A 12,671-nucleotide genomic window follows, 5' to 3' on the forward strand; every position below is an offset into this window, starting at 1 on the left:
AGAAAAAAAAATGCAGTAGTTCAATGTTTTGCCAGATTTTTTACACGTTTATTGCAAAATTTTAAATTATCATGTCTTTGGAAGCAAATTAAAACCACATTTACCTAGTTATATCTACAGGTAAATATTGCTACATTTAGTAAATTCGTTCAACTATATCGAAAACGCTATTCTGTTCTGATTTTAAAACCTAAGTGGAGACAAATTTTAATTTTTTCGAAGGAGTAAATTGTAATCTTTTTGGAGCTGGTGTTATCGTGATTCCGATAGTTGTAGATTCTTTTTTCAGTTTTTTATGTTGTTCCTCCATGCTGTTGATTCGAATTTTGGCTGTCTTTATGTCCTCATCCAACTTAGCTGCATTATTTTCTACAATGCTCGTTTTTTCTTGCAGAGCACGAATTTCATTTTCTTCGATTTGAATACTTTCTTTTAGTATTCTAATTGCATCACAAGCATGGTGTTTTTCGTCAATCAATTTCTTTGTTTCTTGCTCTACATCGACCAGCTCTTTCCTCAAATTATTCATATTTGGCTCGTTTTTCAACTTGATTTGTTTTAAATCTTCCGCAGCGTTTTCTTGGAGGAATTTCAGTTTTGAGATGGTCTCATGCTTATCGGAAATAATACACTTCGTTTGCTTAGATTCGACCAATTTTTCCACCAGATCATCGGATAGTTTCGATTTGTTCAATTGACGCTCCGTTTTCAATGATGCATACTCAGTGGCCAATTTAATTACATCACCAGATAGGGCTTCAATTTCCTTCTCCAGTTCTGTAATACATCGTTTTAACTTTTGGATGTTGTTTAACAGTGTACGGTACTCATTCGTTTGCTGCAGTGCTGAAAGATGATAGTACGAAGTAGTAAGTACGTTCTCAGTTTACCTTCATACTACACTTGGCCTACCTTTATCTTCCAACGCGGTAAAACGTTTTTTAATGTCTCCCAGATTTACTTGATCCGTTATTACGTCGTTTCTTTCTTTTAAACGTAGCAATCCGATCTCTTCAACATACATTGCAATTTTTTGAATTTTGGCTTCTAATTGCAGTGCAAGCGCCTCACTTTGCAGGTTTCTGTAAAGGATAAAAACTATAATCTACTACTTACAATATGGTAACTATGATAAACTTACAAGTTTTCATACATGGTTTCTAAAGTTGGTTGGTGTTGGTCTTTGCTTAGAAGAAGGTGTTGTATAGACTCCTTTTCATCGGTCGTTTTTTTGAGGTTATTTGCTAGGTTATCAATATGTAGCTGCTGTTGAAAATTTCTATGTTTCAGCAAAATAAGCTCGGTTAGTACTGTCCATCGGTTTTTTGTCTTGAGACGTTTTATCTGTTGCACTTCATGTTCAAATATCTTCACCTGCTCGGCGCAGCCAGCGCTAGGATGGCTTCCATTACATTCGTCACTTTGCGTTGGTTTATCCGACATTTTTACGACCTAATAGTTTTAGTTGCTGTAAAATCGAACGAACACTTATGAAATTGTAACAACGTCCAATAAGCACACCTTTTCACCTCGACGACTTGAACCGGAGTGAGAACCACACAAGAAAAACGACGCCTACTTGCCGTATCGTTGCTAGGCAACGACTCAGGCTGGACCAGCGCCACCTTACTTAGTGGCAAAACTCACGGTGGAGCAGTGAAAAGGTCGATTCTATAAGTTGACCAATTTTTAAACAGATTTACCTACATACACTAAAAAAGACACCAAAAAAATCTTTTACCTAGTGTCCACAATTGGAAATGAAGCACACAATACATAACAGGAAATTTATGTGAATGTATGTATATGAATAAAAAATTAAAGAATAATTGAAAAGTTTCAGGTTTGCCAAAAAGTAATTTCATGTTTATTGAAAATTCAATCCAGAGCGCTATAGTAATGTATAATTGATGTTTTAATTTTAAAAACAAGTTTTTAAAGATTTAGATTACAGGGTAAAAATGAAAAAGGTAAAAAGGTGACGGCAGTTAATTATCATCCATGTCCTCTGCGGTGTCGAATCTAGAATTGAAACTCTCTACGTATCTAACGCGATTGTCGTGGTGGAATGACACCTAAAATGCAAAAAAGAATGAAGTATATAATTAAATAATGTATTAAATAAAAAAAATTTGCTAAAAAAGGCATAATATTGTTTACATAGACAAAACTTACTATGCTGATAGAATCGCTCTCCCGGTCTAGTGTCGGAATGGCACTCGAATGGTATGTTTTTTTCGTTTGAAGTGGTCGAACCGTAGCGAACTGCAGTCTTTTTGGAGCTGGTGTTATCGTGATACCGGTAGTTGAAGATTCTTTTTTCAGTTTTTTAAGTTGTTCCTCCATGCTGTTGATTCGAATTTTGGCTGTCTTTATGTCCTCATCCAATTTAGCTACATTCTTTTCTACACTGCTCGTTTTTTCTTGCAGAGCACGAATTTCATTTTCCTCGTTTTGAATACTTTCTTTTAGTATTCTAATTGCATCACAAGCATGTTGATTTTCGTCACTCAATTTCTTTGATTCTTGCTCTACGTCGACCAGTTCTTGTTTAAAATTATTCATATTTTGTTCGTTTTTCAACTTGATTTGTTTTAAATCTTCCGCAGCTTTTTCTTGCAAGAATTTCAATTTTGAGATGGTCTCATGCTTTTCGGAAATAGTACGCTTCATTTGCTCATTTTCGTACTGCATTTGTGCCACGTCGTCAGAAAGTTTTATGTTTTTCGATGCATATTCCTTTTTCAACATTTCATACTTAGATGTCGACTCATTTATGGCAGCAGATGAGGTTTCGATTTCCTTTTCCAGTTCTTCGATATTTCCAGTAAGTTCTGGCTTACATGAAGTACAGCATTTTAGTAGTGCACTGTATTCATTTGCCTGCTTGGATGCTGAAAGATAAAAGTACGGAAAAAGTACATTCCAAAGTTCAGGTGAACGTCAAAAAACTACACATCGTTACCTTTCCCTCCCATCGCAGCAATGTGTTTGTTTAATTTTTCCATTGTCACTCGATTGATTCTAACCTCATTTTTTTCCTGCAATTGAGCCTGTTCAATCTGTTTTACAAACGAATCGATTTTCTGATGTTCGGCTTCGAATTTGTGTGCAAGCTTCTGTCTTTGATGTTTTCTGTAGAGGATAAAAACAAAGAGATTGCGTTTCACGATTCCGCTGTGTATGAGTAACTTACAAAAAAAAACAGAAACATTGGACAACATACAAAGTTTCCACAGCAGATTGGTATTCTTCGTCGCTTAGAAGAAGTTGCTTTATAGCCACCATTTCTTCGATCGATTTTTCGAGCGCCTTTTCGAGGGATTCGATATACTTATGCTGCTGGATATTTTTAGACGCAACACGTACAAGTTCGACAAACACAGTTGATTTTTCTAGTGATATCAGATGCCTTATCTGTTGAACAGATTCGTGCTCCAAGATGCAGTTCCTCACCGGTTCTGCACAGCCGGCACTAGTTTGGCTTTCATTGCTTTCGTCACTTTGCATTGGTTTATCCGACATTTCGATGAGCTAATAGTTTTTAGTTGCTGTAAAATCGAACGAACACTTATGAATCTGCAACAACGTCACCTTTCCGCTTCGATGAATTGAATTCAAATGAGCAGATCTCATTCAATTCAATGACATACGTCACACAAAGCAGAACGATGCCGACTTGCCTCACCGTTGCTAAGGTAACGCCACGAAATATTTGACAGATCGTTGGAGTCTCGCGGTCAGAAGGTTCTGGTCGAATCTGAGCAATTATTTTTAGTGGCACAAAAATGTTGTAACTTATTCGTCTCTAATGTTTTGAAGCAAAGAAATTTCACATTACCCAGTAGAACGTTATACAGAGAATAGCCAAGGAAAAATGGAATCGAGCACGTAAGTGGTCTAAATCTTCAAGTAGGGAAGTGTAATGAAATGAGTACTTTTTCTTAATTTGTTTTAAGCGCAAACCAATTGGCTCGCGAAGGAATCCAACTTGCCCAAACAATCGGTACTACTGTAGAAAATCTCGAAGCTACAAAGGCTGAGTTGGAAAAGAAAAACAACAAGCTGTTAGAGGAAAATAGGCTGCTATATTTGGATCGTAATACATCGATTGCAAAATACGAAAAGTGCATCGAAAAAAGAATGTCCGAACTAACGATAACTATAGAGCAACTGCAGCAAATGAGCACGGAAGATAATCAAGTTCTGGAAGCAATAGTGAATCAGAAAAAGATTTACTGTGAAATGCAATCGGAAATCAGAAATTTAGATGAAATGGCTAGAAAATTGTCTGAAGGTTGCCAGCATGTGCTAACTGGTTTAGAAGATGAATTACACAAAAACGAAACATTTTTAAAGCAACGCTATGAAGCAAAGATTAAAGATTGTGAAAACAGAATCTGCACATTGAAAGCAACTGTAACTCACCTAAATGATGAGAAAGAGACTCTCGAAGCACAGAAAGCGAAATTAATGGATACGAACTCTGAACTGGAAGCTCGTATAACTGAATTGCAGAAACTTTTGAACGAGGCATTGATGAAAAGGCCACTAACCGACCGACCGAAGACCGAAATAGCATATGTAAAACCGAATGCCAAATAAAAACACTTTTTATAGTTTTTTTTTACAATTTAACCATAAAATTTGTGTAAACATAATGATTTGATTTAGACAACATCAGCCATACGAAAGAATTAAACAATCGCTGAAGGTCAACAATAAAGTAATTCAATAGTTTGTAGAAATTTAGAACATGTTTATTTAAAATTCAACTCATATTTAGTGTGCGTGTTTAGGAGTATTAGGTAATAGGTAATGTAATGAAACAGTGTTTAGGAGTATAAGGTAATAGGTAATGTAATGAAACAGATATGTGTTTATACAATAGTTAAACAGATAGCTTTGGATTGCAGAGGAATCAAATTGGAAAAAAGAACTCCTAATTAGCAGCATCCATTTCGCTTGTGGTATCAAATCTGGAGTTGGAACTCTCTATGTACCTAACACGGTTGTCATGATGATATGATAGCTAAAACGTAAAATAGTAATGTGGCATACAACATTAATTGAAAAATACCCAACAGAAAAATGAACGGTCATAAAACTTACTATGCTCATGGAATCGCTTTCCTGACTTCTAGTTGCATTCTTGTTTGTACTTAATGATGTAGGTGGAGGCTTCATTATGTGGGTTTTTACTCCTGGCTTCATTATGTTGGGAAACTTTGACTTCGACTTTGTTTGCTCTTTGAGGTCTTCCTCCAATGCAAGCAGTTTTTTCAATTCCTCTCCCTTGTGGGTAATAGATTCTTCGGTTTTGTTCAGATTTTCCAGTGCGGCATGCTTCCTATTTTTCAATTCTGTTAGATTTTCACGCAGTTGACGAATTTCATCGCATGCTTGTGCTTTCTCATCAAGCAGTTTATTTTTTTCCGCCTGTTTGGCTTCCAACTCTTCCCGGAAATTATTGAGAAGTTGTTCGCCACTCAGCTTGGTTTGCTTAAATTCTTCGGTTGTCTGATCTTCCGCTTGTTCTAGCTTTGTGATTGTCTCGTCAATTTCGGAAATCTCATGCTTACCGCGCTCATTTTTCTGTTGTATTCCTTTCAGCTCCTCAGATAGTGTCATTGCAGACATTTCCTGTTCCTTTATCAATGTTTCAATTTTTGTCACCATTTCAATTTGACTGGCATATCGTACGTTCTTTTCTTCCGTCAAATGCTTGATTCTTTTTTCGAGCTCCATCCTACATGCATTCCAGCGTTCCGCAAGTGTCTGGAATTCATTCGCCTGCTCGGATGCTTTAAAAAAAAGAACAGAAGATCTAAAATAAGTACATGCTATGGGTAATTAAACAAGAAACGTGAATGTCTACCTTTCTCTCCAATCACTGAAACGCCTTTGCTCAAATCTTCTATTTTCTGTCGATTAGTCCGGACCTCATTTTTAAAGTATGCACGAACCGTTTCTATCTGTTTCACAAGTGTATCAATTTTCTCCTGCTTGGCGTTTAAATTACGTGACAGTTCCTGGCGTTCTTTCGTTCTACAAAAATGGCAAATTATATACACGAATAGGAAAAAGAACAGTTCATACATACAAAGTTTGCACATCCGCTCGGCATCGTTGTTCGTTCTGCATATGTTGTTTAACCTGCTCCGATTCGAGCATTACTTTTTTCAGCGATGTTTCTAAGATGAAAATATTGTTCTGCTGCCGGTAACTTTTAATTGTTTGCCGTACATATTCGGTAAGCAAAGCTTTTTTATCTTCAAACATGAGATGGTGCAAGTCATGAGCAACTTCTTGGCTCATGGTGTTGCCTATAAAATCCTCAACACTATTTGCATTCGATTGCATTTCACTAAGCTCGTCTTTTTGCGCTTGACTATCCGACATTCCCACGTGATAAATGTTTAATTGGCAGAAAATAATGGACAAAACGTTTCCAATCTAGGAGCGAAAACTGGTGAATGTAGAACAAGAGCGCTCTGCGACCTTTACACCGCAACAACTTGTAACCGAATGAGCAGATGTCATCCACTTCAATGCAATAGAACGCCACAAAGATGAACGCGGCCTACTTGCCGTGCGTTTCCAAGTTAACGGATTGATTTGGTATAGAAGTGTTTTTTTTTTGTAGTAGCGAGAAGTTTTTGATTGTGGCTAAGATTACAATCAAGCAGAGAAAACGAATGAACAGTGGACGGAATGTAGTTTGCCGGTTATTAGATTAATATGTTATCTTTGTTTACTAACGATGTAATTTATTTTCCATTCTGTTTCTCTTCTCCACTTCAGAGAACATCGGAAGCTGATTCCTTTTCCCTTTCGGACACAGCCTATGGTACCTCATGAGAAATGTGATGTTCATAGTGGATCACCCGCTCGCTAGCGTCCGCAGGCAGCGGAAATGCTGCCGGCCGTTCTTGTCCGGTCCCCGAGCCAGTCACGAAGCTTCTGAACGAAACTGTCCGTTTAACCGTTTGCTTCTCCTTTGTCGGGCTACCGTCAAGCGTCGGTTCGAGTGCGCTGGAATCGACCATTGAACCATTCTTCCGGCGTAACGGTACGACCTTTTTCCGCTTGCGCAGCTTGCCCTCGTCGGCTGTTGGTGGTAGTGCAATCCCGGTGGCGACCTGGCGGGACTCTGAAACGTACATGCATTCCTCGTGGTTAACACCGGCCGCATCCTGGCACTGGTAGCAGGTCAACCCACCACCATCACCTCCGGTCCGTTTACCTTTACGGCATTTGGACCAATCGCGCGACTTAAACTCGGCCAGCACGCGCGCCACATCGTCCTGATCGTTGTAGTCCATGACGTAAATGTTGGGATCGTCCTCGGTCTGGCTTTCTCCGTCGCTGCCCGTTACGGCCGAACGCAGTTTCATGCTGGCCCGGTTGGAGCGAAGGTCAATGGCCGGTGGCTGATACCGGTAGCCACCCCCGTTCGTTGCCAATTGGTGTGGTTTCGACCGTAGCATCGGTTTACGAATCGGATGGGCTTTCCTGCGCCGTGGAACGGCGGCGGTGGTGGTGGTAAGGGTAGTGTCCTCATCGGATGTCTGCCGCTCCGGGCGTGACTCTGCCAGCTGCTCGTGCTCTCCGTCGTCCCCGTCTTCCGTTAGCTCCTGGTCGGCCTTTCCTCCTGCTGCCCCAGTACCATCCGGTTTCTTACTGTCGTAGTTGCGCTCCTTGACGTAGGCGTACTTCCGGTGGTGCGGTTCGGTGGCATACGCGCAGCTCTCCGACGCACTGTCGCTGGCCGGATCGTGGCACACGCTGCATACCATGCCATCTTTCTCGTATGTCCGGCAGTTCCGGGGATCCTTCGCTAGCCGCCTACTTTGCTCCTCCGATTCCGCCTTAATCCGCTCGTAGTCGTCCGACGAGGAGTAATCGAACCGATCGAACTTGTAGTCACCGTCGGACTCGTCCTCTTCGTTGCCGTCTGTCTCGTCCGCACGCCCATCCTCTTTGCTTTCCGCCCGACCTCTCGTCGGTGCCTTCCGCTGAGGGGCCGACTTCTCCCGTCGTCGCTCAACGTCATCAAAGTGTTGGGCGATGAATTTTTCATACCGTGCCGCGTAGTCCTCCACATCGCCACCAACTTCACTTTCCTCGACCTCTCCCGAGTGTGCCTTTCCCTCCTCATCCTCCTCGCCGTTGTCGTCTTCAAGCATCTCGTCCCGGTCCATCTCCTCATAGCTATGATCCTTCAGTTGTTCCCTTTTGCGTTGCTTGGTTGCACGTTTTTTCCCCATCCGATTAGCTCGCTTGGCCCGGGCCGGTATCACTTCGGCCGGCGAAATGTAGGAAGGATCGAGCGTAAACGGTGGGGTGGGTGATATCGGGCGCAGGGCCGCAAGGTTCACATCCGACTGGTAGAAGGCGCCTTCTTCAGCAGGCCCTATCACATCGTGCCCGTGGAAACTCCACGACCGCCCATCGAACAGCAGGTCCCGTTCGATGTCGTCCGCCGGAAACGGGACACTCTCGTACTCGAACTCGGGCAGCAGCAAAGCACTGGCCACCGCTAGCACCATCGATATGGACACAAACCGAACCGATTGCACGTACGGCGGGGTACCACTTGCACCCGTTCTCGCCATTTGTGGGAAATGCACGGGATCCGGCTGCTACACTGTAGGTTTTCTCCGTTTGTATGAACGGATCGTTTTGTGTTGAGTTTTCCTTAATTTTTCACGAACGGATATGGAAGCACACGATCACGTCAGCCTTCAACATTCGAAGGCCGTTTACCGACTGACTTTGGTATGCTTGTGGGACATACAATTTTATAAGTGTGAGACCCATGGTGTCTTACTTGCTGTGCCCTTTCTCGTTGGTGCAAGTTTGGTTGCACGGACGTTTATTTTCAGTTGAATAATCGACCCCCAGGAGAAGAAAGATTGAAGGGTTGAACAATAAAAAAACCCAACCGAAACATCGATCGTCACCAAACTGAAACAGATTTGCATTGCAAACCCGAGAAGGGGCGAAACAGCTCGCACGGGAGTTGGTTGGTTTTTGTTAACTATCAAACTTTTTTCGTGAGAGGGTGGAAATTGCCAATCGGGTTTATGTCGTTGTTTTCAGTCCACCAAGTCGGTGGAATAAAGCGAAACCAATCAAGCGTATCCTTCCACCGAATGGGTAGGTATACACAGGAAGGGTTGAGCGGTTTTCTTTTCGAAACGATGCCGATAAATTGATCGATTGGCCAAGCGCTCGCAAATCATTCACCCGACCACCACCTCGGTTGGTGGTCTCTGCAGGGCTACTGCGCCGGTAGAGTGCGCTTTCGTTCCAATCTGAAGCTGCGTGCAACTGCAACGGATGCACCGCCATGATCGGACCACCCGGGGAGAGGGGGGAAAAGTGTCAACCGTGCCGTAGGTAAAGCGGGACCATGTCAGGGAACTAACATTAGTTGGAAGGCATCGCATAAAAAAGTAAATTTGAGAGCAGTGATTTTTTGCGGCACCTTACATATTTCCTCTCGATACTCAAGATTACGCACTGATTACGCCGAAATTGAAAGTTTAGGTTTTTATGCACAAACCGATTTTTCATTATTTAATGTGATTGCTTCTGTAATCATTGCTTCTATTTTAGGGCGCTTTGGTTGGGTGGAGAAACAAAATTTGACGAACCCAAAAGAGTAGCTTGTGGATTTGTTATATTAATTTATTGTTACAAAACAAACTGTGATAATTTAAAAAAAATGGTTTCAGCATTAAAATGAAAAGCGGCAAGTTATCTGTTATTGAAAACCCCTATTTGTTATGATTCACGGCATAGCATGCGTTGAAACAGTCTCGTGTATGATTAAAAAATCGAAAGGCTACTTAGATTGGAGAACTGGAGTGGAGAACAAATATGAAATAAAAACCCCCGCTGCTGATGTTACCGGAAATAAATGCTCCCGACGAGTGAAACACGTGTCTTTCGATTGATCCCTTGAACCAGGATCGTCATGGTGATGGATGGGCCAACACAAACGTCCCCCCATTCGGCATCGGACACGCACTGGCAGCGGTCCATTTGGGGACGGTCAATCGAGCAAAGATCAATCAATATTGAAACGTTGGCCTGAAAAGAACCACGTGCAAACCGTAGAATTGTTCGTTGGTTGTATTTTAAACAACTTAAAGTAGCGTTTTCCGCACGATAGCAGACAGGACAGGACTTAAAAACGAAAATGAAGCACCAACAGGTGGTACCGGACTATGTGGCCATGGTGAAAACATCCGGGACGTGTCTCTGTTTGGTGTTTTCCGGCTGGGTGCTGTTCAAGTGGGCATACTCAATATCGAAACAATTTTCGACGACTTCGGTAAACGGTAAAAATATTCTCTTCTCTTACAGGCTTGTCCAGGCCATCTTCTGGCTGCCGGGCTATCTGGAGAAGAACCAGGGTCGGCTCTACGAACGGGTGGAGCTGCGATCGGGTGTTTCGGTACGTGGCGGAGACGAAGCGGATAGAAGCACAGGCGAAGAAAAACGATCAACCGTTGAAGATGATCGCGATTATGAGGAGAAAGAAAGTATGCAGAGTTTGGAGGAGAAAGGCGAGAACGATGCAATCGAGTGTGAGACTGATAGCAAGAAGGACAAGTAAATGTCGTTAGTATTTTATGATATTTAAGAATGTTTTTATAATACACTGCAAAACTGCTGTTTGAATTTCAATGGAAAAGTCTGATTCATTTTGTCACTACAAAAATAACGTCAAAAATCCGGGATGCATGTGTAATCGTTAAAATGATTCACCGGTTCAATCGCAATACGGGACCACGTTTTAATCACAACCTAGATGACGAAAGATTTGCACGGTGACGCTATCAATCAACTGATTGCTCGGCTCATGATAACCGTGCAATTCACTTTCACATTTCTTGCGTGGCTGGAATTGGAAGAATAAGTCATAATGAACGTATTTAATTCTATAGCAACTCAAAAGTGCAAAACAAAACAATATCGAATTTAACTTATTTCGGCCGATAACAATGGGATCTAAATAACTACAACGTTTCTGATTACGATGCGTTAGGTCGTAATGGTTTTATTTTAGACTGTAAATAAACAGTCCCTTTTGCGCGTTGACTCACTTTTGACCAATCGATTTTTTTTGTATTTTTAGAATGCGTAGAATGTGTCAAAGATATTTTATTTGCTGCTTGTATTTTATAATTCAAGAATTAATATGCAACCGAACTGTACCTTTATTACTTTTTGCTCTTTATTTATATATGCGTGGCTTATATTGCTGGTTTGAAAGAAAAACAACCAAACAGAAACGATACGACAGTAGCGGCATGTTCAAACCATAATCGTTGATATGAATATTAAGCTTTCTCTGTTCCATGGCGTCGCAACAAAGCTATATTATTCCTTCGTGGGCCTATTCTCAACCACATCGCGAAGCTAATACTGCATACCCCACCGTAAAAGGTAATATTTTACATAAACTTGGTGTTTTCTCTTGTGTGTACCTCGTCCACAGTATTTTGGTGTTGAAAACATTTTTGCTTTCCAATTCCTCATTACGGCAAACGATAAAACACAACTTAACTTCTTCGAAACATAGGCACAAACCCATCGACATGCATTTAATGTTTGTTTCTAATTTAATCTGGCTACAGAAAACTCCCCCTGTTTCGGTTTCGTGGTGTGAACGGGCCAGGAAACGGTTCAATTCCTTGGTTAAAAACATATTGATCATCTGGAATAGATCGATGTCATGCTCTGTGCGATAAAAGTGTGTAAGGTGCCTGTTTTGAACGACCATCTGTGAGATACGAAACCCATTTTTTTTATTTGTATGTTTCTTATTCATGTCCACCATACGCTTATTCGTGAAGAGAAAGACACACTTTTAAGCATTGCCTTTCTTTGGCACATTCTATGTTCCTTATCTTTCGAACTAGGTTTTCCATTTGTAAGATTGTTGTGAAGTCAAAACATAATATACAAATTCCCTGGATAATGCTTCAGAGAGCATTATAAAATATTACTATTTACTTCGGTGCTTCATTTTCAACTCTGAATCTTTTCCGGAAGGCAATTATAATGATTCCTTCACTCGTTAATAACTCAATCTTCCGTTATATTTTGGATTCTTTTCTTTCATTCCTTTAGAAGTGACACAAGAAAAAGTATTGTTTGTATGTAGTCTATTTTATGACAAAAAAAAAGTTAACCATTTGGAACATAACGTGGCTCGGTAGAAGCGTGTCACACGTTTCGGTAAGATGAATTGCATTATTGCTACCAGATGAGCAGAATTTTCCTTACCCTCATTCACTACCGTATGGTATCATTGATCGCCCTTTTGAAGGTCCCTTGTCTAGCTAAATTTTGCGTGCATTAGCGAATTATGTTTATCCCTCCCCTTTTTAATGATACGAGTGGTAGCGCGTAGGTTTAAGGACACAAAACGGAAAAAAAGGAAAACAATAAGCAAGCACAGTACACAATCATTAAACAAATGTAAACGTTTTTCCGCTTATAGAATATATCGGGTAGAGTTTAAGTTTTAGTCTGGGAACGCTGCTGCTCTGCTGGACAGTTTGTCCCCATGGCCACGTTATTCTTTTATGTATCCCGAACGCCACTGATACCTGATTTTTATTCTCTCTCTTTCTTCCCCTCTCTCTTTC

General features: G+C 41.1%; 2 protein-coding genes across 2 annotated transcripts; one reads left to right on the forward strand and one right to left on the reverse strand.

The window, feature by feature from the left end:
- Positions 1–6,845: 6,845 nt before the first annotated feature.
- Positions 6,846–8,618, reverse strand: LOC131289655 (uncharacterized). The gene has a single exon (XM_058318953.1). It carries the CDS (start codon positions 8,616–8,618, stop codon positions 6,846–6,848), a length of 1,773 nt encoding a protein of 590 aa, XP_058174936.1.
- A 1,592-nt stretch (positions 8,619–10,210) lies between these two features.
- On the forward strand, positions 10,211–10,630 carry LOC131288634 (uncharacterized). The gene is made up of 2 exons (XM_058317785.1): positions 10,211–10,305; positions 10,378–10,630. Exons 1-2 carry the CDS (start codon positions 10,211–10,213, stop codon positions 10,628–10,630), a joined length of 348 nt encoding a protein of 115 aa, XP_058173768.1.
- The last annotated feature ends 2,041 nt before the right edge of the window (positions 10,631–12,671 follow it).

Source organism: Anopheles ziemanni, chromosome 3 (genome assembly GCF_943734765.1).
Source record: "Anopheles ziemanni chromosome 3, idAnoZiCoDA_A2_x.2, whole genome shotgun sequence".
Taxonomy (NCBI): domain Eukaryota; kingdom Metazoa; phylum Arthropoda; class Insecta; order Diptera; family Culicidae; genus Anopheles; species Anopheles ziemanni.